At 50.8% G+C, this 25494-nt stretch overlaps 1 protein-coding gene and 1 long non-coding RNA gene across 3 annotated transcripts; both read right to left on the reverse strand.

Moving 5' to 3' along the window:
- Positions 1–368: 368 nt before the first annotated feature.
- Positions 369–1399, reverse strand: LOC134036928 (uncharacterized). The gene is made up of 3 exons (XR_009932467.1): positions 1297–1399; positions 724–893; positions 369–450 (listed from the first exon to the last, which is right to left on the reverse strand). It is a non-coding gene; the product is annotated as an uncharacterized LOC134036928 (long non-coding RNA).
- Positions 1400–8651: 7252 nt separating this feature from the next.
- prr36b (proline rich 36b) lies at positions 8652–24975 on the reverse strand. Of its 2 annotated transcripts, none has more exons than XM_062480449.1 (5): positions 24685–24975; positions 14029–14566; positions 13880–13940; positions 11788–12074; positions 8652–11608 (listed from the first exon to the last, which is right to left on the reverse strand). In XM_062480449.1, the coding sequence occupies exons 2-5, from the start codon at positions 14492–14494 to the stop codon at positions 9513–9515; spliced, it is 2910 nt and encodes a 969-aa protein (XP_062336433.1). In that variant the 5' UTR covers positions 14495–14566; positions 24685–24975; the 3' UTR covers positions 8652–9512. The 2 variants fall into 2 exon arrangements, with proteins under 2 accessions (XP_062336433.1, XP_062336431.1); XM_062480447.1 differs by having other exon boundaries at positions 24471–24974.
- Positions 24976–25494: the final 519 nt, after the last annotated feature.

The raw sequence follows: 25494 nt of genomic DNA on the forward strand, positions 1-25494 counted from the left end.
TGAGTATCTGGAAGTTTTCAGAAATAAAATGCGTGATTGGACGGCGAAGACATTAAGGCAGGAGCCATGGGAATGTAAGTTCCCATATTTGGACTGGCCGGCTGGAAAGGGCGTGTACCTGCAAAGATGGCAGCGACGTCAAAACATGCAACACGGCGTGACGTATCGTTAACCTACAGTGACATAACTTCGCATTCTCTATTGTAGTATTAAAGTAGCATTACCGTCTAATGTCTCCTTCTCAGAGTCAGAGTCCCAGGTGAGGGAGGAGGGGAAGGCTGAGGATCTGAATCTCCTCTGTGCTCTCCTCCCTACATCCAGCCCCTCACCTCCCCCCTCACCCCCCCCCTGTCCTGCCCTCCCACACACCCCCTCCCCTGCCCCCTCTGGTGGCCCGCACCACAGGCCTCTGCTGGGGACACGATCCAGTCCAGGCAGGGAGCAGGACTGCTGAGGAGAGGGGAGATAGGGAGGAGGGGGTGGGAGAGGGTGGGAGGGGAGGGAAGAGGGGAGTAGGGGAGCGGGGTGGGAGGAGTGGGTGGGAGGAGGGGGTGGGAGAGGGTGGGAGGGGAGGGAAGAGGGGAGTAGGGGAGCGGGGTGGGAGGATAGAGGGAAGGAAGGGAGAGAGGAAGAGTAAGGGTAAGTTTCAGAAGCAGACCTTTAGATGGTGTCAGTCGGCCCAGGGAGTGTTGGAGCGCCGGTCTCCATGGTGAAGGGTCTTACCTGCGAGGTGAGATGGAGGCTGGAGGGGTTCTGGGCAGGGGGGGAGGGAAGGGCTCCGAGGCTGGGCCCTGGGGGGGAGAGAGCGCCCCCTGCTGGCTCCATAATGCCAGGACAGACCACACCTCTACGACCTCCTCACCAGCACTGCTACATCACACTCCTGTCTTCCCCTACACACACACACACACACACACACACACACACAAACACACACACACACACAAACACACACATACACACACATAAACACACACACATAGACATACATACACACACCCACATACATACACACACACATGCACAGACACAAGAACACAAGCACACATAATCACAGATATACCAAGCCAATATTCACACAGACAAGCACACACACACACACACACACACAGATGCACAACCGCAGATACACAAGCACAGATATGCACATTTTAGAGTTCAGAACGGTGACATGCAGCTCCATGGATCCACGAGACACGTAGTAGTGACATTTTAAAACTAGTAATGGAACGTCACACCTCTAGTAGGATCATTAGATATGGGGAACGATTACGCAATGTTGCTTCTTTTTTTTACCGGGTAGACGTCATACCTCCCTTCCCTGCAGTCAGTCTCCCTGGCCCAGTTTAACAGCCGAGCTGAAGAATAAGAACGAACGCCGCAAAAGACACACTAATAACTAGACTTTTAATTTTGTCCCCGTCTCGTCGCCAGCTGCCTTCTAAGCAGGCAGATGCAAGTGAACATCAAGGTGACCAGCGCGTGCCTGAGTCGTTAGCAGATCATTTTGACAGACCGTCTGAGCTCGTGTGTCAGTGTACATGTCTTACTTTTGGTTTTAATTGTTTATTTTTTATTTTTTTGTAAGCCAAACGGGTTTGATACTTACAGAAACGGCCTCGGCTCGAGGACAGCCTTGATTATGCAGCTTTCTTCATGCTTTTACCCGAACAAAGCTGCCGGTGTCCGCGGTCCATGCATGCACTAAGATGCACGAGCCGTGTGTTGCTGTATTAACGGGATCGCATCGGTACTCAGTTTTTTGCGCGAGCCTTCGGCAGCGACCACATAATCGACTCCATGTTAAATGCCTTGCAGCCACGCCACGGCAGCGTGCGTGACGTCGGTCTAGGGGGCTCGGGAGGGGGGAAAGAGTTTGAGGCGCGCGGGCAAGTTCCAGTTGAGTTGGGTTGTCGTTTGGATTTCTGAAATCGGTAGCAACGTTTCTGTAACATTTGTTGAAATATTTTGTCATTTATTTAAGCATCCTTCATCCGAACTGAAAAAAAAGATGTTCACCCTAAAAATCATAAATTGAGTTCAGTCATATTCAGCCTACCAGTATGTATGTGTGTTTGTTAGTGTTATACGTATAGTAACATTCAGGGCACACATTATGTATGCAATGGAGGATGTATATCTTTGTGTGGTATTAAAACTCGATTAGAAAGGGTCAAAAACACCATTTATTGCAATTTCAGATCATTACAACTGGCCTCATACACATCTCAATGTATAACACATGCCCATAGTTTGAAACACAAAACATAACATAGTTATAATAATGTGAAAACGTTGTGTTTCCATATGTAAGAACTGCTTAAAAATACTAGGTTGTAGATCGTGCACAGTGAAAGATAATTGCTGTAATAGATAGCAATCTATTTCTATGTTTTTAGTTTATGACAGTCTATCTGATAGGCCTACATCATGCGCAGTAGCTTGCATAAATTCATGAAATAATATATTCTAAGAATCATATTCTCCAGTAAATAGTCTAGCATTAGTGTTCCATGACATGTTTATTTCACACGCGCTGCACTCGATTTAGGAACAGTTCTCATTCGCTGCTTCGAGTGTTTCAACAAGAATCCATTCACTCTGGACACACAGTATCATTTCACATACTAGGCCAAGTTTCCAATGTACAATGAACAATTGAACAATGAACAGGAGCGGGTTTAGAGGAACAGGAAGCGAAGCCGGCAGGTGGCGGTGTTGATCTAGCTCTATGTTCACAACATACACAGCACACAAGAACACAAACGAGTTTTCTTTGTCGGTCGACACAGAAAAGCCTTACAGGTTAATATGAAGCCTAGACGCAAATACGGACTAGTAAAATACGAAGTCCAAGACGTATCAACCATGTATCCAAACATATTTTTACTTTTAAATAATAATAATAATATAAATAGTGTCAGACTCAGTATTCTGATTGTGAAGTGTTCTATATCAGAAGTGTTCTGTGTTCTATATCAGAAGTGTTCTGTGTTCTACTTCAGAAGTGTTCTGTGTTCTACTTCAAAAGTGTTCTGTGTTCTACTTCAAAAGTGTTCCATGTCAGCCCCCCTCCTTCAGTCCACGGCACCTACCACCAGCCTCAGGGCTGGGTCTCCAGGCCCCCCAGCCCCTCCACCCCCCAGCCTCAGTACCTGGCCCCCAGGCCCCCCAGCCCCTTCACCCCCCAGCTTCAGTGCTGTGTCTCCAGCTCTACCACAGTCCAGTCCCCAGGCGGGGAGCTGCCCTGGCTGTCTGGAGAGAAGCAGCTGATGGAGGTTACAGTGGCGGAGGGGGGGATGAGGGGGGGCAGGAGGCTGGGCCACAGGCTGCTCTCCAGGGGGCTCAGTGAGCCCCCTGGAGAGCAGCCTGTCCCCATGGGCAGCAGCAGAAGGGGGGGGCAGCCCCCGTCTCCAGACAGCAGCAGGGTCTGGTTGATGAGCTGCTGGACCATGTCCACCTTCCTGTCCCAGTCCAGATCCTGGGGGGGCAGCGGTCTCTTGGTCATCTCCAACCTTCGCGCCACATTTATGTCCCTCTCCACCTCTTCCTCCTCTTCCTCCTCCTCCTCCTCGCTGGTCTCCATGGCCTCGTAGATGGTGCACAGCCCTGAGGATGGGGAGAGCATAGCGGGAGGGCTCCTCCTCTGTTGTTGTTGTTTGAGCTGCCACTGCAGGATCTGCCTGCGCTGCCAGTGCTCCTGCTGCTGCAGCTGCAGCTGGAGCAGATCCCTCCTCTGCCTCTCTAGCTGCCTCTGCCTCTCCTGCCTCTCCTCCTCGTCCCGCCTCAAATACTCCTCCTGTTCCTTCCTCACGCTCTCCTGCTGCCTCTGCCTCTCCTCCCGCCTCAAATACTCCTCCTTCTTCACGCTCTCCTGCTGCCTCTCCTTCTGCTGCCTCTCCTCCTGCTGCCTCTCCTCCTGCCTCTGCCTCAGCTGAAGCTGGTGCTGCTCCATGCGCCCCAGCTGGCCGAGGCCTGGGCCTGGCGTCTGGGGGGTCATCCTGGGGCAGAAGGAGGACGACGAGTCGGCGGGCCTCCGGTTCCCTGCGACCTTCGCCAGGTAGTGGCCGTTAGCCAGAGGAGCTAGAGGGGCCTGGTTCCATTTCTGGTCCTGGGTGAGAATCTGGGTCATAGTCTGGAACTGACACTGGTACTGGGTCTGGATGTGGCCTGAGTGCTGCTCACCTGTCTGGGCTTGGGTCAGGTACTGGGGCTGGTTACCTACCAGCTCCAGAGGTCCTGGGGTCACATCTGGGTCAACTCTCTGCTCTGGGCTCGGATCCTGGTTCTGTAACTCTCTTGGTGTTGGTGGGTCCTGGTTCTGTAACTCTCTTGGTGCTGGTGGGTCCTGGTTCTGCTCATCTAGCAGCTCCAGTGTTTCAGAGTTCAGATGTTGATAATCTACCTGGTCCAGGGGTGCTGTGGTCAGGTCCTGGTTCTGCTCATCTACATGGTCCAGAGATGCTGGGTGCTGGTTCAGGTCCTGGTTCTGGTCAACTACCTGGTCCAGAGATGTTGGGTCCTGTTTCTGATCATATACCTGGTCCAGTGATGCTGGGTCCTGGTTCAGGTCCTGGTTCAGGTCATCTACTTGGTCCAGGTGTGCTGTGGTCAGGTCCTGGTCATCTACCTGGTCCAGAGATGCTGGGTCCTGGTTCAGGTCATCTACCAGGTCCAGGGGTGCTGAGGTCAGGTTCTGGTCATTTACCTGGTCCAGAGATGCTGGGTCCTGGTTCAGGTCATCTAAAAGGTCCAGGGGTGCTGAGGTCAGGTTCTGGTCATTTACCTGGTCCAGAGATGCTGGGTCCTGGTCCTGGCTGCCTTCTGCTTGGTGTCCTGCTCCCAGTCCTGCTGTGAGACAGCTGACATCATCTGGAGTCATTTAGAAACACATGCACCTGGGGAAGGGGCTACAAGGGGGGGGGGGGGGGGGGGGGGCGTGGCTTCAACCAGGAAGGACCAGAGGGGTGAGGCTAAAGGAGATGCAGGGTGTGGCTTTGTTCAGGCAGGAAGGAAGAGGGGTGAGGCTAAACAGAGGCAGGATGGATGGTCAGAAAACTAAACTGAAATCAGTAAGATAAGAAAGCTGCTAATGACATCAAATTAAACTACTCATCTCTCCCCCACCCCTTACCTTTTCTCTTCCTCTCCTCGTTTCCTCTTCTCCTCTACCTCCCCTCTCTCATCTCCTCCCTCCATTCTCCTCCCTACCTCCCCTTACTTCTCCTCCTTACCTCCCCTCTATTCTCCTCCCCTCCCTTCTCCTCCCCCCTCCCCTCCCTACCTCCCCTCTCTTCTCCTCCACCCAGCCTACCTCCCCTCTCTTCTCCTCCACCCAGCCTACCTCCCCTCTCTTCTCCTCCACCCAGCCTACCTCCCCTCTCTTCTCCTCCACCCAGCCTGTGGACCCTCTCTTCTCCTCCACCCAGCCTGTGGACCCTCTCTTATCCTCCACCCAGCCTGTGGACCCTCTCTTCTCCTCCACCCAGCCTGTGGACCCTCTCTTCTCCTCCACCCAGCCTGTGGACCCTCTCTTATCCTCCACCCAGCCTGTGGACCCTCTCTTCTCTTCCACCCAGCCTGTGGACCCTCTCTTCTCCTCCACCCAGCCTGTGGACCCTCTCTTATCCTCCACCCAGCCTGTGGACCCTCTCTTATCCTCCACCCAGCCTGTGGACCCTCTCTTCTCCTCCACCCAGCCTGTGGACCCTCTCTTATCCTCCACCCAGCCTGTGGACCCTCTCTTCTCCTCCACCCAGCCTGTGGACCCTCTCTTATCCTCCACCCAGCCTGTGGACCCTCTCTTCTCCTCCACCCAGCCTGTGGACACTCTCTTCTCCTCCACCCAGCCTGTGGACCCTCTCTTCTCCTCCACCCAGCCTGTGGACCCTCTCTTATCCTCCACCCAGCCTGTGGACCCTCTCTTATCCTCCACCCAGCCTGTGGACCCTCTTATCCTCCACCCAGCCTGTGGACCCTCTCTTATCCTCCACCCAGCCTGTGGACCCTCTCTTATCCTCCACCCAGCCTGTGGACCCTCTCTTCTCCTCCACCCATTCGATCACTGTATATTTATATTTAATTCCCCCTTGTAACTGTTTATACACCCATATCCTCTGCTAAGGTTTGCCATTTTATTAATACTATTTTTTAATGCTGTTGTTATTTCCATTTACCGTTGCGGTTTTTAATGCTGTTGATACTTTTATTGGTGTTGATGTTAGTGCTATTTTGGTCAGGATTGTTAGTAATTTGGGGCTTTTTTTAATGCCTACTAAATGGCTGTTGCCTTGCTTTGTCCAAATACGTTTTTTGTTCCAGAATGACCTGTTATATTGGGAATATGAACAATACATCTATTTGACTCTCCTCTCTCTCTCTCTCCTCCTCTCTGCTCCACCCCCCTCTGCCTCAGTGTCGCTCGGTCCTAAGTCCTGAGTTCCTGTTATAACAGTGAGGCCCTTGTTAGTGACATAACATCAGTGTGAGAATACGCCTGCCTCTCCACTACATCCCTGCTGTCAGGACTGGTCTCTCTCTATCTCTGGTCTCTCTCTCTCTCTGCCACTCCACGACATCCCTCCTGTCAGGACTGGTCTCTCTCTATCTCTGGTCTCTCTCTCTCTGCCTCTCCACTACATCCCTGCTGTCAGGACTGGTCTCTCTCTATCTCTGGTCTCTCTCTCTCTGCCACTCCACGACATCCCTCCTGTCAGGACTGGTCTCTCTCTATCTCTGGTCTCTCTCTCTCTGCCTCTCCACTACATCCCTGCTGTCAGGACTGGTCTCTCTCTATCTCTGGTCTCTCTTTCTGCCTCTCCACTACATCCCTGCTGTCAGGACTGGTCTCTCTCTCTCTGCCTCTCCACTACATCCCTCCTGTCAGGACTGGTCTCTCTCTATCTCTGGTCTCTCTCTCTGCCTCTCCACTACATCCCTGCTGTCAGGACTGGTCTCTCTCTATCTCTGGTCTCTCTCTCTGCCTCTCCACTACATCCCTCCTGTCAGGACTGGTCTCTCTCTATCACTGGTGGGGGGAAGAGAGGAGGTAGTGGAGCAGAGGACTAGATGACGAGGAGGGGGAGCTGAAGAGGAAGAGGAGGGGGAGGAGCAAGAAGGAGGGGGAGGAGGAACAGGGGGAAGGAGGTGTAGAGGAAGAGGAGGAGGAACAGGGGGAAGGAGGAGGTGTAGAGGAAGAGGAGGAGGAACAGGGGGAAGGAGGAGGTGTAGAGGAAGAGTAACAGGGGGAAGGAGGTGTAGAGGAAGAGGGGGAGGAGGAACAGGGGGAAGGAGGAGGTGTAGAGGAAGAGGAACAGGGGGAAGGAGGTGTAGAGGAAGAGGAACAGGGGGAAGGAGGAGGTGTAGAGGAAGAGGAGGGGGAGGAGGAACAGGGGGAAGGAGGAGGTGTAGAGGAAGAGGAGGGGGAGGAGGAACAGGGGGAAGGAGGAGGTGTAGAGGAAGAGGAGGGGGAGGAGGAACAGGGGGAAGGAGGAGGTGTAGAGGAAGAGGAGGGGGAGGAGGAACAGGGGGAAGGAGGTGTAGAGGAAGAGGGGGAGGAGGAACAGGGGGAAGGAGGAGGTGTAGAGGAAGAGGAGGAGGAACAGGGGGAAGGAGGTGTAGAGGAAGAGGAGGGGGAGGAGGAACAGGGGGAAGGAGGAGGTGTAGAGGAAGAGGAGGAGGAACAGGGGGAAGGAGGTGTAGAGGAAGAGGAGGGGGAGGAGGAACAGGGGGAAGGAGGTGTAGAGGAAGAGGAGGGGGAGGAGGAACAGGGGGAAGGAGGAGGTGTAGAGGAAGAGGAGGGGGAGGAGGAACAGGGGGAAGGAGGAGGAGGTGTGGAGGCTGGGGAGCTCATCCTCTTCTGCTGATGAAGATTCCGGACGCATTCAGGAGGGTGGCATCATCTGTGTGTGTGTGTGTGTTTGTAGCATTCAGAAGCGTACAGGCAGGTTTGAGGACCAGAGAGGTTAAACACAGGGACAGCAGTGATCTTCTCTTGACAACGTCCTACCAGGGTGTGTGTGTGGAGGGTGGGTTTCAGGTGTGCAGGTCACGTACAAACAGGTGCATGCTGGGCAGGGATGGAGGTGGACCAGACTTTTCAAACTTCCCCAAATTCCATTTTGTTCCAACACCATTCCACAGAGGTACATCACTTCCTGTGTGGCTGGCTGTTGCCGTGGAGAGGTTGTGAGGTCATAATTGCATTGCTATCACATCCACACAGGGCATCCAATCATGTTGGCCTGTTTGGGCCAGAGGCATGGTGATGCTCAGTAACCACCAGTGCTGCTGGTGCAGTTAGCATCTCCGTAGCCTTGTAAAGCTATTAGCATATTCCTTGTTTATATTAACTGACATTTCATTATAGTTTCCTCAACCAGGATAGAACTCACAGAAGACAAACACAGTTTACTGTCCCAGAGCTGTTACATCATAAACATGGGTTAGAACAGATATGTTTTTCCCAACTTTGTATGTTACGTTTTTGTGAGGAACCTGGGGTGGTGTTCATGGTTGTACAGCTGTACTACAGAACCCACCGGCAGCTCAGTGCCAGCGTGTTTGCTAGGAGAGGAAGTGATGTCGTGGGACCATGTGACACAGAGAACGTGCTGACCTCTGACCTCAGCAGGGTAAAGAAGAGAACCAGCCAGGGTGCAATGATGTTTAATGGAATTTTGAACCCCTAGTTAGTGTGGAGGTCTAGAGTATCTCTGAACATCCCTAAGCAGTGTCATGTCTTCAGATACACAAACCAGTCTGTTAGTTAACCAAACATGCAAGTTACTGTCCAAATAATCCAAACCCTTTGATAGAACTCCACAGTGGACCCCCACAGTGGATCCCTACAGTGGAAATCCACAGTGGACCCCCAGAATGGAACACCACAGTGGACCCCCACAGTGGAACTCCACAGTGGAACCCCACAGTAAACCTTACACTCCCATACCCACCTCGACTCAAGACAATTGTCTGGCAGAAGCGTTGTAAATATCTAGACTTTATTCTAGCGCTAAAACAGTCTTAAAAACAAGAACACAAAACTTAAAAAAGGAAGAAGTATCGCTATGTTGACAGGAGCACAGGAAGTGTGTACATGGGGCAGGGAAGACAAGGTTTCAACCAAAATAAAAATACACATACAAACAGCAAGTACAAAAAAGAAGTTTGTTGACATTTTTAGGGTAAAAACAGTAGGATAGTACAGGTGTAGTCCAGTCTGTCCTAAGAGCCCGGGCCCGGACGGGCAGACTCACTTCAGAACAACATCGGAATAGAAAATGGTTTAACTACGGCACACTGAGTAGGAGCCAATCACAAAACCAGGACCACAGCGGGGGGGGGGGCATCACCAGACATCTACAGTCTTTCACTCAATCTGTCTCTCGTTTTCCTACGGTCTGTCGCCATCCCTTCTTCTACTTCTAACCCTGGAGGGCACACCCACAGGTAGATGGGGGAGGGGGTGGAGGGTGCGGGGGAGAAGGTGCATTCCAAGGGGGGGGGGGGCCTTATACGTTACCTGCCAGGAAGCTATCAGTCTTATCACCAATGGCAGAGTAGTATGGGTGGTGGGCGTCACCGGGGGCCGCGGCCTCTTGTAAGCCGGCCCCACCGAGGGTGAGCAGGGCCCCCGGGCCCCCCGGCTCCTGGACCAGGGAGGGCTCCTTGGCCTCCTCGCTCAGCATCTCCTCCAGGGAGAAGATCCCTGGGCTCCTCCTGCTGCTCTCTGCGGTGGAGGACGGGCAATCAAACCCGTACGACGCCACCGAGTTGGCCGACTGAGGCGTGGCCCCTCCCCCGTCCTCCCCCTCGGCCCGTGGCTCCTCCCCCTCCTCCCCTTCCTCCCCCAGGGCGGCCAGGCTGCTCCCCTCCTCGTCCGGCTCATTGATCTGCATCTCCCCTTCCGTGTCGCTGGCCTCGTCCCCAGATGTGGAGGGGGAAGAGGGGGCGGAGGCTGGGGCTGTGGGGGGGCCGGTGCCCAGAACCTCATCAGCGGGGAGCGTCTCTGGCTCCTCCTCTTCGCCGTCCCCGCCCCCCAGGTGTATGCCCAGGTCCTGCTCCTGCTCCGCCCCGCGGGGGGGCAGGGGCGTGGCCTGCTTGTCGGAGCGAGACTCCACTCCCGAGCTGCTGTCGTCCTCCTCAGGGGTGCTGGGCGCGCTGGGGGGGCCGGGTGGCAGGGGGGCGCCGCTGGGCTGCAGCCAGGCCTGGGTGGGGGGCTCAGGGCTGGGGGAGGCGTGGGGGGCCGGGGCCCAGGTGTCAGAGAAGGAGGAGGGGCCCCAGGCAGAGGGGGGCGGGGCTGGGGTCGGGGCAGAGTGGTTGAGGTTGTCATGACGCTCTTCTTGGTTGAAGAAGCTCTCTGTCTCCCTGCCACCCTCGCTGGGCATCTCCACATCTTCATCCTCTTCCTCCTCCACATCTTCATCCTCCTCCACATCTTCATCCTCCTCCTCATCCTCCTGACGGACCCTGCCCTGGTCGGCCTTCTCAGAGCTCACGTCCATGTCGTCCACATGCTCCGCCTCATGCTTGCTCGGGGCCTCCTGGTTTGCCAAGCCCATGAGGGGGGAGGAGTCTAAACTCTCTGGCTCCTCCTGCTGGCTGGCGCTGGTATCGGACAGCAGGTTGTCGCCGTGCCAACCAGCGGAGTTATCCTGGAAGTGGTGGGCAGGCTCAGAGAGGCCCACCTTCCTCTCCTCCTCTTCCTCCTCCTCCTCATCATCGTCTTGGTTGATCTCATCGTCAGCCTTCTCTACTGCCTCCTCCTTCTCCTGGGAGGGTGAGGCCAGGGGGGAGGCCCCGGTGGAGGCCAGGGGGGAGGCCCCGGGGGAGGCTGCCTGCTGGAGGCTGTGTGAGACCAGGGCCGGGGGCTCAGGGGCCTGGCTGGGGCCCCAGGGGTCAGGCTGGGCATGCAGGCCCAGCAGGGGAGAGGCAGCCTGGGGCTCCTGGGCCGGAGAGAGGGGCCCTGGAGGGGAGCAGGGAGGGGACAGGACCGTGGTGCCCAGGGAGGAGGAGGAGTCCTGGGCAGCTGTCCCCAGGTGGAGGAGGTCCAGCTGGGCAGACAGCTGGGGGAGTGGGGCCGGGGGCAGGGGGGCTGGGGGCAGGGGTGCCTGGGGGGCCACCGGAATCTCCTCCTCCAGCTCTAGGAGAGGCTTGGTATCTTCCGAGGATGCCGTGGTGGTGGCGACGGCTGCCACGGCAACGGCGGTTGCTACAGCAACGGTGGTTGCTGCGGCAACTGCGGTAGTGGCTGGAGCCTCACCTTCCTGACCCGCCTCCTCTGGGCGAGGCTCGGAGGCCAGTGTGGGTTTGGGCCCCCGCTTCACCGGCATGGGAGTGCTGCTACCAACAGCCTTCTTGGGGCTGGAGGCCTTGGGGGCCGGGGGCTTGGAGGCCAGGGGCCTCGGGCCTCCCTCTTTGGGGGCCAGGGGCTTGGCCTTCGGGGCGGCAGCCTTGCTGACCCCCGCAGGCTTCTTGGGAGCGGCGTCTGGCTTGGCGGCAGCGACTACCTTGGGTGTGTCGGGTTTGGCGGTCTTGGCTGTGGAGGGGCGGCTGAGAGGGACGGGTGTGGACTTCTTGGCGGCCGGGGTGGAAGGTTTGGGGGCGTCTGGAGCACACAAGGTTATGGAGAAGATGGGTTAGGGTTAGGATGGCAGATTACATTCATTACACTTTCATGATGTTACAAATGTTAAACACTGACGCACAAGAGAACAGACCGGTCTACAGACTATAATACTACATCATACTTTCCCGTCACCATTCCAACCAAGACGGCTCTCTTACCCTTCTTCACAGGTGTTTTAGTCTGCGATGTGGGGGTGCGACCAGCAGAGGGCGTGGTGGTGGCGGCTGGTCTGGGGGTGGTGGCTGGTCTGGGGGTGGTGGAGGCCGGTCTGGGGGTGGTGGAGGCCGGTCTGGGGGTGGTGGAGGCCGGTCTGGGGGCGGAGGAGGCTGGTCTGGGTGTGGTTGTCTTGGGCGTGGCCGTCTTGGTGGTGGGGGTGGAGGTCTTGGCCGTGGGTGTGGTGGTCTTGGCGGAGGCTGGGCGGGTGGGTGTAGTGGCTGTGGAAGGCCTGCGGAGGGCAGCAGGGAGGGGTGGGGTTAGAGACAGTGAGACAAGAAGGGAATCACCTCTCTCCTCTCTCCAGACCTGGGGCAGAGGCTGGGGCAGAAGCTGGATGTGAGGGTGGGGCAGAGGCTGGATGTGAGGCTGGGACAGCGGCTGGATGTGAGGCTGGGGCAGAGGCTGGATGTGAGGCTGGGACAGAGGTTGGATGTGAGGCTGGGGTAGAGACTGGATGTGAGGCTGGGACAGCAGCTGGATGTGAGGCTGGGGCAGAGGCTGGATGTGAGGCTGGGACAGAGGCTGGATGTGAGGCTGGGGCAGAGACTGGATGTGAGGCTAGGGCAGAGGCTGGGACAGCGGCTGGATGTGAGGCTGGGGCTGGATAACCTACATCCACTGACCCAGACACTCTGGCTCCTGTTCTCACATCACGCTACATTGGCTGCTACACGCCAGTGACACGCTAGCTACACGCCAGTGACATGCTAGCAACACACTAGCACAGCTCTAAATAAAGATACAAGTCAGTTCTAGGGAGAGAGAGAGAGAGAGGGAAGGAGAGACCCAAGTAGGGCTGGACGATATATATAAAAAAAAATGATATCTCGATATTGTTAAAAAAATTACGATATTCGATATATATCTCGATATGTTTGCATTTAAATACATAATTTAAAAAAACATTATTTTCTTTTTCCTCCTTTAGAAAACAACAAAAACAATTTAGATAGAACAGCTATTGTTACAAAGTACAAAATGTGTAGTGCAAATTTAACCAGTGGCTGGTTAAATTTGCCATAGCAAGGTACTTGCAACTTGACAAAATGGACCTCACATGGAACAATTCATGCAGAGGTCCTTATGTGACAGGACAAAAAGAGAGCAAAAGAGAGTGCCTGTGCGCATGCAATTTTCAGTTTGTGTGTGTGTGTCTGTGTGTGTTTGTGTGACTGTGTGTGTGTGTGTGTGTCTGTGTGTGTTTGTGTGTGTGTGAACACAGAGGAGCCTGACGGTGATCTTAAAACACAAGCAACACAAAGACCAGCAAAAAAAAAGAAATGTCCAAATTATTGCGATATTATCGACCGATATTCGATATATCGCCCAGCCCTAGAACCAAGTGACACTCTTCCTAGGGGCGGGGCTTATAAAGAACCATGTGACCCACTGCCCGGGGACACCAGGTCATCGTCGGCATGGTAACGTCCAGGCGTTGTTGTCTCCCCCTGACAGATCTAAACCATGTAGGATGGGCGAGATGCCCAGGACAACGAAACAAGCTCACCCGCACGCCCGCATGTTTCACAGATGTAATATTACACTAGAACAAAACTTAAGTGCAACATCAATAAATAGAGCTGTGGACCTCCACTAACTCTCTCTCACACACACACACACACACTCGGTGTCCTACCATTATTAGATGAATCAACGGAAGTGTGTGAGTGTGTGTGAGTGTGTGAGTGTGTGTGATGCGGAAAGGGATAAGAGTTAAATCTAATTAGGCAGAGATTTATGGCCCTGTCACAACCCATCACACACTGACATAGTCACGATGACTCACACACACACACACACACACACACACACACACACAAGGAGACACACTTACTGACACACTTACTGGCACACTTACAGGCTGAAGCAGCCTGGCAGTGTGTGTGTGTGTGACTCAGGTACAGAGCACATTGTGACCTGATTCTCTGCAGACAACAACACCTCCATTCCTCTGGCTCGAAGCTGTCTCCCTGTCTGACAGACAGGCAGACAGGCCAGAGGATGCTGTAAGCTGTGCACTAATGGCTGACCTACCTGGTTGTCTTGGTAACTGGGGGCTTGTCAGTCTTGAGTGAGGAGGAGGGCCTTGTGGCAGCTGGAGAGAAAAACAACAACCAATCAGTGCTTCCGATACTCACACTTCTCTTGGTCTAAACCAATCACAGCTTCACACACAAGCCCACCTGCTGGCTTCTTTGGAGCAGCGGCGGTTTTGACGCCGTTAGTAGGCGGAGCCGGAGTCTTCCTATTGGCTGTTGGCCCTGTTGCCTTGACGGCACTGTTGGTGGCGGGGCGTCTGGCTGTGGTGGAGGCAGGGCTCTTCTTCTCTGGTGCTGTGGAGGCCATGCTCTTCCTGGCCACGCCATTAGTCGGGGGCTTGGAGACGCCATTGGTGGGTCGGCTCTGGGCCGGAGAGGGGCGGGGCTTGGAGGTGGGTGGGGCACCAGGCTTGGTCTTGTTAGTTCCTGTTTTGGAGGGAGAACTCTCCTTGGTTGGCTCAGGCTGAGGCTCCCCCTGCCCCGCCTCCCCGTGCTGGCCAATCAGCTCCTCCGGCTGGGTGTCAGGCCCCGCCCCCTGGTTAGGCTCTGCCTCCGGGGGCTGCACTTCCATTGGCTCCATGGCAGCCGTGGCAACCCCATCAGGTTTCATCTCCGTCGGTCCTGTTAGGCCGTCTAAAGACGGGGCGGAGTCTCAGGTGGAAGTGGGCGGAGTCAGGCAGGTCTGGAGGAGGAGGAAGAGAGAAGAAGAAACAAATGGTTATGTCTCACAGAGGGAGATAGGTACAGTATGAGTTATACCCAGGCCCAAACGTAATACGCAGATTTTTTTCACATTTTCTGCGGTTATTCAGACTGAAAATCTGCGGAAATCTGCGGAATTCCGCTAACCTTCCTGTTCTTATGTCGGAGCGACCAAAGATGTTTGACGGCGAATATGGTCGATTGAATAGACAGACTTTGCAAAACAGTATTGATCGGCTGGAAACTCCCTGGCCCGGGTTATACCCAAGCAAGGGTTAAACTAAAGCAGGCTGGTCAAATCACAGACCACCCCAGGACAGGCTGGTCCCTCCCCATCTCCAGCTCCCCCCCTCCCTCCCCATCTCCCCCTCTCCTCTCTCCCTCCCTCTTGACACAGATGGCATCAGCAGCTGAGCATGGCCAGGGGGGAGGGAGGGGGGGAGGAAGGGTAAAGAAAAGAGAAACTGAGATGAGGGGAAAGTCCCTCAGAAAATCCATACATCCCCAAACAGCTACACACACACACACACCTCAAACAGCTACACACACACACACACACACACCCCTCAAACAGAAGCCATCGTAGACACACACCAAGTAATCAGCTCCGTAACACTGTCCACCACTTCTCCGCTAAGCAGAGGTGGTGTGTGTGTGTGTTGGTAGAAAACAAGTTTCTCTACTGTACAGCTTCAGATCGGCAACTTATATTTTATTTTATTGTATATTTAATTCTATTCTAATCCCACTTAGTACTGCTAGTTTATGTACCCTTAGTATAGATAGTCCACATATTTAAATTTTAGGTATATTTTTATTGTATGCACCTTCCTGCCAAAGCAAATTCCTTGTCTGTGCAAACTTTCATGGCGAATAAATCCCATTCTGATTCTGATTTACAGAAACACTATGTTCTAGAACACCCTGTCCTTCCCCCTTACCTCCCTCTCTCCACACACACACACACAACACTCTCTCCCTCCCTCTCTCCACACACACACACACAACACTCTCTCCCTCCCTCTCTCCACACACACACACACAACACTCTCTCCCTCTCTCCACACACACACACACAACACTCTCTCCCTCCCTCTCTCCACACACACACACACAACACTCTCTCCCTCCCTCTCTCCACACACACACACACAACACTCTCTCCCTCCCTCTCTCCACACACACACACACACACAACACTCTCTCCCTCTCTCCACACACACACAACACTCTCTCCCTCCCTCTCTCCAGACACACACACACACACAACACTCTCTCGCTCCCTCTTCCACACACACACACACACACACACAACATCTGCACTTAAAGAAACATCCCAGCCAGATCTCCTCTGAACCCCTGAAGACTGGAGGACCCTCACAGCTAGGAGGCTCTCCTCTGTGTGTGTGTGTGTGTGTTGTGGAGGGAGTGTGTGTGTGTTAGAGACTGAGCCAGTCAGCTTCACTACATTCTCCTCAAGCCTTCCCAATGAGCCCATCACTGCAGCTGGGAATGCCCCCCCCCCCTCTAACACACACACATATACAGAATATACAGTCTAACATACACGCACACACACAGTTTAACACATTCATTATTTAAGGTCATGTCAAGGAGAATGCAAAGACACACACACTTATAATCATCCTCAATCAGAGAAAGCAGCTTAATGAGGTCAGACAGCTGGACAGGTGTGATCATCCTTCTGATCACACACACAGTCTCTATTACACACACACACACACACACAGTCTAATACACTCATACACACACACACACACAGTCTAATACACTCATACACACACACAGTCTAATACACTCATACACACACACACACAGTCTAATACACTCATACACACACACACAGTCTAATACACTCATACACACACACACACACACACACACAGTCTAATACACACATACACACACACACACACACACACACACACAGTCTAATACACTCATACACACACACACACACACACACACACACAGTGTAATACACTCATACACACACGCACACACACAGTCTAATACACTCATACACACACACACACACAGTCTAATACACTCATACACACACACACAGACTAAATGCCACAGTAAGGACCCCTGACCCCTGGCCGACCCTAAAACATGCCGCCTCACCGGCACACAGAATGGACTTCTGACATCACAAGCCCCTCCCCTCTCATCCTCCTTGCTAAGCCCCTCCCACTTCCCTGCTGCAGGTCTCGGTCAGTCATCATAATAGCATTACATAACACACACACACTGTCCTAAAGCAAACTGCACACACACACACTCTTCTAGATCACACTCCAAGCACACACACTTTACTAGAGTACACTGCACGGTAGCACACATACACAACCCATTAGAGAGGAGAGAGAGAGACAGACCAGGTGTAGAAATAGAGCAGAGTAGATTAGAGTGCAGTAGAGTAGAGTAGAGTGCAGTACAGTGCAGTACAGTGCAGTAGAGTAGAGTGCAGTAGAGTAGAGTGGAGTGCAGTAGAGTAGAATAGAGTAGAGTGCAGTAGAGTAGAATAGAGTAGAGTGCAGTAGAGTGCAGTAGAGTAGAGTGCAGTAGAGTAGAATAGAGTAGAGTGCAGTAGAGTGGAGTGCAGTACAGTAGAATAGAGTGGAGTGCAGTAGAGTAGAGTGCAGTAGAGTAGAGTGGAGTGCAGTAGAGTGCAGTAGAGTAGTGTAGAGTGCAGTAGAGTGCAGTGCAGTACAGTAGAGTGGAGTGCAGTACAGTACAGTAGAGTGCAGTAGAGTAGAGTGCAGTAGAGTACAGCAGCTGGTGAGGAGGATCAGTGACACCAGAGGAAGCAGACATCTGGACTGGTCCACTGTCCTCTCCCCTGAGGTAGGGAGGACAGGGGGGGAGGGTAAGAGGATTAGCTCCTTCTGTTAAACAGCTGGTACAAATGGACCTTGGCCAGGTGACCACAACAGCCAATCACAACATGCCTGACCAACTCTGACCTCAACAGCCAATCACAACACGCCTGACCAACTCTGACAACTCCAACACAAAACAACTGACAGGTGGCCAATCCCTCATCATCACTTTCCCATCATCCTCATCATCTAATTAACCAACCTCCCTCACTCACTTTAATCTCCCATCATCACCATCCTCCTCCTCTCCCTCCTCCACCACCACCATCCTCCTCCTCCACCACCACCATCCTCCTCCTCCACCACCATCCTCCTCCTCCACCACCACCATCCTCCTCCTCCACCACCACCATCCTCCACCACCATCCTCCTCCTCCACCACCACCATCTTCCTCCTCCTCTCCCTCCACCAACCTCATCCTTCTCCTCCTCCGCCTCTACCACCCTCTTCCTCTCCAGCATGGTAGAGACAGCATGGTAGAGACAGCATGGTAGAGGCAGCATGGTAGAGACAGCATGGTAGAGACAGCATGGTAGAGGCAGCATGGTAGAGGCAGCATGGTAGAGGCAGCATGGTAGAGACAGCATGGTAGAGGCAGCATGGTAGAGACAGCATGGTAGAGACAGCATGGTAGAGGCAGCATGGTAGAGACAGCATGGTAGAGGCAGCATGGTAGAGGCAGCATGGTAGAGGCAGCATGGTAGAGACAGCATGGTAGAGACAGCATGGTAGAGACAGCATGGTAGAGGCAGCATGGTAGAGGCAGCATGGTAGAGACAGCATGGTAGAGGCAGCATGGTAGAGGCAGCATGGTAGAGACAGCATGGTAGAGGCAGCATGGTAGAGGCAGCATGGTAGAGACAGCATGGTAGAGACAGCATGGTAGAGACAGCATAGTAGAGGCAGCATAGTAGAGGCAGCATGGTAGAGGCAGCATGGTAGAGACAGCATGGTAGAGACAGCATGGTAGAGGCAGCATGGTAGAGACAGCATGGTAGAGGCAGCATGGTAGAGGCAGCATGGTAGAGGCAGCATGGTAGAGACAGCATGGTAGAGACAGCATGGTAGAGGCAGCATGGTAGAGGCAGCATGGTAGAGGCAGCATGGTAGAGACAGCATGGTAGAGGCAGCATGGTAGAGGCAGCATGGTAGAGGCAGCATGGTAGAGGCAGCATAGTAGAGGCAGCATGGTAGAGGCAGCATGGTAGAGGCAGCATGGTAGAGGCAGCATAGTAGCATGCTTGACAAAGACCCCCCCCCCCGTGCCACGATCTGAATGTACAAACATTTTCCCGATCTGACTCAATGTAGCTGCTGGACATTCAAGATTCGTCCGCTATGAAATTAGCTATTACTAATAATAAGCCTCGTGTCACCAGTCCTGTTGTTAACGAATGCAGATATAATTAAAAATGCCTGGTTATTATTTATTATCTCTTACAATGTACTACGAATTATTGTTTGTTTAACATGCAAATCATCAGAGCACGCCAATTAAAGGGTGCATACTGGAGACTTTTTCAGAACCACAGACAGCGACATTCACTGCCTGAAAAAGTGCAGCATGCGAACTTACCATACGTAGAAGACAGGTACTTTTATGAAATGCTTCCATACCACAGATTTCTTTGCCACTTTGCCTGAAGGATTAATAACGTCACCAACTCTCGACAAAGTAGCCCTATGGTAGAGTTTGTAGTTCGGCTAACAGCTACAATTGTGCTCATGTGCCGTGTGCAAAAAAAAACAAAACGCAGATTAACAAAAGGGAAAACAGTAACACCTTTTTTTTTTTTACATTTAGATGCGCGAGTTCTAAATATTTCCGCCGATCCCCACAGCGTGAGTTATTTTTCCGAAATGGAAACTAGCTAGCTTTAGTTGGCTTCCGTTACCTAGCAACCTAGCATAATACTCGTAGCAATGGTACTACCTGCTAGTCTTACTTGTTAGCCTCTTCATTAGTACATTTTGAAGCCATACTATAGCGTTTGTCATATAGTTTTTGTCTATCGGCAAATATTCAGTTGAAATGTTCGAAATCGCATATGTGCGACGTTACGCTATGAGACCCGCATTTGAACGATCACATATGTGCGACGCTACTCTTTAATGGGTTAATGGGTTAAGTATATATTTTTAGAGTTGCTTTATTTGTCTTCAGTAATATAATTTACAATTTCTGTAGAACATTTAATTAATTCAGCAATGGTGACACAAGCGGGAATCAGATCTCACACTGCCATACAAATCTTAGCCGACCAAGAGCATATCGACCAAACACTCGACTAGTCGACTGAGTGGGGACAGCCCTGGTTATAACCATGTTCTCTATATAACCATGTTCAATATAGTTATAACTGGGGCTGGGCGGTATGACGGTATATACCGTGCGACAGTAGAAATGTGTCTACCGGGAGAGATTTGGCTATACCGTTTCAACCGCGGTATACTTTTATACTATATTTTTGTATTACACGTGTCAATTAAATGTCTGGTTGTTGTATTGTATATAAGCCATCATATAAATCGCATTCTTGCGATATTTAGAATTGTAGTTGAACTTTTATTTGATTTGCTATTTTCGTTTGACCTTGAAGCACATTTGCGTTGGTCTGACGCCACAGAGTGTATTTTGTCTAAGCGGACCACATTCAGGCCGATGCTAATTAATTATATATTTGATGACCCATTCTGCAGGTAACCAATTCGATTTGTTGTTCAAGTTTTATGTCTCCTGCTGTAAAATTATTGTTGTAAAATTACACTGGTGGCGTTGCTAGCATTCTTTATCAAGGATGACTAGTGAAGGCTAACTACTTACTAACTGAGAGTGAGGTCATGCCGGGAAATATCAAACTGAGGCTTTAACATATCGACCGAGCTTTAACGAGGTTGATATGCCAAAACCGAAGTTAGATATGGAAAGTAAAACTCAGACTGATCGCTTTCGCTCATTTTGAAATTTTCGACGGAGGGCATTACGGATCCGTATTGAACTGTGAGTAGGTCACCACGCGGATGGCATGACTGCGCATCAGCCAATCGAAACGCTCGTACTCTTAACTTTTTTTAGTCTTTTGTTTTTAACTCAAGCGTTGTCTCATGTGAGGCAGTTGTTTTTGTTTGTAATAAATAATCGAGTGTGATGATTAAGTATGGTATGGTTATTTTGTACCATTTCTTAATTGAATTTACAGAACAATTACTATACCGTGATATATACCGTAACCGCGATATAAAATGACTCATACCGTGATAGAAGATTTTGGCCATATCGCCCACCCCTAGTTATAACCATGTTCTATGTATAGTTATAACCATGTTATATGCATAGTTATAACCATGTTCTATGTATAGTTATAACCATGTTCTATATAGTTATAACCATGTTCTATGTATAGTTATAACCATGTTCTATGTCTAGTTATCACCATGTTCTATATAGTTATAACCATGTTCTATGTATAATTATAACCATGTTCTATGTCTAGTTATCACCATGTTCTATATAGTTATAACCATGTTCTATGTATTGTTATAACCATGTTCTATGTCTAGTTATAACCATGTTCTATGTATAGTTATACCCATGTTCTATATAGTTATAACCGTGTTCTATATGGTTATCACCATGTTCTATAGTTATAACCATGTTCTATGTCTAGTTATAACCATGTTCTATATAGTTATAACCATGTTCTATGTATAGTTATACTCATGTTCTATATCGTTATAACCATGTTCTATATAGTTATCACCATGTTCTATATAGTTATAACCATGTTCTATGTATAGTTATACCCATTTTCTATATAGTTATAACCGTGTTCTATGTATAGTTATAACCATGTTCTTTACAGTTATACCCATGTAGTGAAGGCCTGGCCTGCCCGCGGCTCCCGAGCCGCATGCGGCTCTTTGCCTGGTTTCATGCGGCTCTTACACTCATATCGAATTTTGTGTTGTTTTTTTTTATGTATGTGTGTTCAAATTTATGTTGAGTTCAATATTTTCATCCCATGCAAATGCACGTTAGAAGTGATCGCGTCTGTATAAATTCACTTTGTATCTAAAATAGACACGCGAAACGCGTTTGGTGTGGACCAACATAAAACTCCACGCTCAGCTTGGAGGGAGGGGAAACCTTATTGTTGAGTAAACAATTAGTGTCAAGTTCGCTCTGAAAATGGCAGGGAAAAAATGCTCAGCAAAACGAAAATATGAAGATGAACACAGGACGTTTTTAACAGGGAGAGTTTATATTTTTTTGTTGAACGTAATGGCAAGCCATTCTGCCTTATGCCATGCCTCATTAGCGCATTTCAAGGCTTCAAATCTTCAGTGCCACTTCAGCTCACTCCCTGCTAACATTGACCAGGGATTTCCAAAAGGGACTGAATTTCGCAAGCACAAGGTAATCACTTTGAAAAGTCAGGCACAAAAGCAGATATAGTTGTTCCAAAAATGTACAAAGCACTCAGAGACCATACTGTTTGTATCTAGTGGCTTGGAACATGACTGGCCTGGCATGTGGTATTAGTACGGTAGGAGTCAATTTCTGTCATTATCATGTTGGTGTGTGACGTACAGTAAATCTGTCTGAGCAGAGGTCTGTCTCTCTCTGTCTGTGTGTCTGTCTGTCTCTCTCTCTCTGTGTGTCTGTCTGTGTGCGTGTCTGTCTGTCTCTCTCTCTCTGTCTGTGTGTCTGTCTGTCTCTCTCTCTCTGTGTGTCTGTCTGTGTGCGTGTCTGTCTCTCTCTCTCTGTTTGTGTGTCTGTCTGTCTGTGTGTGTGTGTGTGTGTGTGTGAGAGAGAGAGAGTGAGGAAGGGATGGGGCGATGTTCATGTGTGCCTGTGTGTGAGAGAGAGAGAGAGAGAGAGAGAGAGAGAGAGAGAGAGAGAGAGAGAGAGAGGATGTTCATGTGTGTCTGTGTGTATAATGTGGCTCTTTGCAGTAACACTATAAAAAAAATATATTTTAGTCTCTGACTGGTTGGCTGGTTGGATGTAGTGTGTACAGGAACCTAAAAAACATATTGGTATAGTTATAACTACGTTATAGATTATGTAGTTATAATCATAATAATTTACTGTATACAGTTGTTATAGGCTACACATAGTTATGATGTGAATATGGGATGTGAATAACCGTGTTGTCTCTGTGGTGGTTTGTATCTGTTCAGGAGAGAAACGTACTGGACTCTGTCCTGGACCTGGAGCCTGACCTGGCATATCAACACAACAACCTCTCTCCCTCTCTCTGTGTGTCTGTCTGTGTCTGCCTGTGTCTGTCTGTGTGTCTGCCTGTGTGTGTGTCTGTGTCTGCCTGTCTGTGTCTGCCTGTCTGTGTCTGCCTGTGTGTGTCTGCCTGTCGGTCTGTGTCTGCCTGTGTCTGTCTGTGTGTTTCTGTCTGTCTCTTTTAGCCAGTATGTATCCGCCCTTTCTGCCTACATCTCGCCCCCCCCCCCCCCTCTCTCTGATAGTCTCTCTCCGAAAGTCTCTCTCTCTCATCCACCTGTATCTCTCTTTCTGACAGTTTGTGTTCACCTCCATTTATTTGGGTCTCCCCCCCCCCCTCCCTGTCCGTCATTCTGGACCGTCTCCAAGCCAGACGAACCTCGCCAGGAAAATGCCCACATGAATCCCCCCAGGCCACAGTCTATCCAGAGTAGTATCGATATTCACCAGGCAGATCATGTCAGCTAAATCGACAAGTAGCTATCACACCCTGATCGGTGCTGGTGCCTGTCCTGGGGCATTAGCTACATAGATTAACTGTATTAAATCGTACAGTACTGTAGACAGGTTAGTGATACCAAATTCAAACTGAACCAGTCTTCTTTCTCTCCGTCTCTTTTGTTCTGGAGCTAACATTAGCTAGCAAGGGCTCGGAGGGGAGCGACTCATCTTAAATCACATTACCGGCAGCTAGTCTGGTAACTGGGGCGCACTGGTCACGACAGCAACACTTGGACTTCGCCATCGCAGGCATAGCTTGTTAAGAAGATCAACTGTAGCCTGAATACGAATTACAAAAGTCTGCCAACGAACCGTGATCCAAACTAAGTGAGCCTGGGTGAAATTATTAGCGCTAAATTAGCCGACATTTGGCCCGCGGCGCAGTGAATGAATCACTTCTCAGAACAATGGCCATCCGCGATGGAGGATGACGAAGGGGGCAGAAAAAAGTTTAGACATGTAGTGAAGGACTTCAAAATGATTATAGGGATTATATGAAGCCTGGGTAAAACATTGGGAAATATTTTAACAAAGACTTCGCTATGGATTCGTCCCGGTTCACCCGCAGGTTGGATACATGACGATCAATTTCATCCAACAAGCAGACATGCACACAAGCTACCGTGCCACCGCCCCTCCACCGACCCCGGGCGCTATAATCGAATTTAGACTCTCTCTCCCCCCCGTCTCTGAAGACTGGAGTGGGTAACTAGCTGACAATGCTACTTAGTACAAAGTGTGTCTGACTAGCTAGCTCATTTAAGATGGAGGGAAAGCCCTAAACTAGGAAACAAAAATAATGAAAACACGCCTTTCAGCAGCTTCAACGAATGATGTTAGGACAGCCGTGAAACAATGTGTAGTGATGCTTGAACTATTTAGCATTACAATGATTTTTTTTCTTTCTTTTTTTTGCGCCGTTTACAACAACGGACATAATGGCAAACTAGCTAGCCCGTGTTCATGTAGCTAGGCTAGCCCACAAATTATGAACGCATTCATTAGATTTAGAATAGCTTACCGGCCCTGGTAGCGATGCATAGTAGTCTAAATGTGAACGCAGTGAACAAAAACATTAACAGGATATACAAGTTGCAAGATGCTGCTATTCAGCGTTGCTGCTCATACATGGTAGAAATGACTTTCAAATAGAAAAGAGTAGCTAAATAATAAAAACTACCGCTGTTAAACAGATTGTACAAGCTACTAAACATACTTGAGCGGAGTGTGGCCTTACCGATGTAACGCTCGCTCTGGCTACAAATCCTCTTCAGATACGCCCAGTGTTCAACCGATTTCCCTCTGACGCCTTTTCACGGTGCTAAGGCACAAAGTGGAACAAATCTTAAAATGAAACCGAACGAGACACGAGAGAGAGAGGAGAAAGTAGCGGTGCCAGGTCGTAAAGGAACTTCTTTGTCGGTCTCCGTTTTCTGAAATGATGCACGTACCTCGCCAAAAGAAAGGAGCAGCGCTTAGCAGTCCACGCACACACACACTCCCGGAGGCCGGTGGACGGACGGACAGGCGGAGGAGAGGGCTTTACCACGGTGGAGCGCGCGGGGGTGAAATTGAAAGGAATGAATAGCCAAAGAACTCCCGTTCATCCCGCTCGTGACCAATCGCTGCCCAGACTGGGATGTATTCAAATGAGGGATGATGTCATTCCCTAAGTCACCCTCTGTGTCTCCCCCTTCCTTCTCGAGTTCCTCCGGTTGTCGCCCGCTTCCCGTACCCCTCCACCCTTTTTTCTTCCCTTCCCGAGTGCACGCGCATGTAGCACACACCTCCCGCGGTTTCATTCAGCGGTGCATGCGCCTCATACAATGGCGGCATGCACGGGCCCTCCATGATGCTGGGACGGTTAAACTAGCAATGTATAATGTCCGCGTGGCGGTACTTTATTGTCACGTTGTTACAGTTAATGTATGCATTATTTTATGTAAAAATTGCCATACAACAGCGAGATGAAATTATTCAGTTTGTGTTGATGGCAGTTAGGCTATGTGACCAGATAAATTGAAGTTATGGAGAGTCAAGTGTTTTCCGTTCGTTATCGTTAAATAATTTCACTGCAAAAATAACAACAAACTGTCATGCTACACTTCTGTATTGTTATATTCCTGTCAGTTTTCTCTCGGTCTCCCCCGTGCCTCCCTGCCTGGCTCAGTGTCTGCCTGTCTTTACTTGTTACCCTGGAGTGGGGTTCAGTGTGGCCTGGCCTGTGATAACACACAGACACACAGCAGGTGTACACACCA

Source organism: Osmerus eperlanus, chromosome 2 (assembly GCF_963692335.1).
Source record: "Osmerus eperlanus chromosome 2, fOsmEpe2.1, whole genome shotgun sequence".
Taxonomy (NCBI): domain Eukaryota; kingdom Metazoa; phylum Chordata; class Actinopteri; order Osmeriformes; family Osmeridae; genus Osmerus; species Osmerus eperlanus.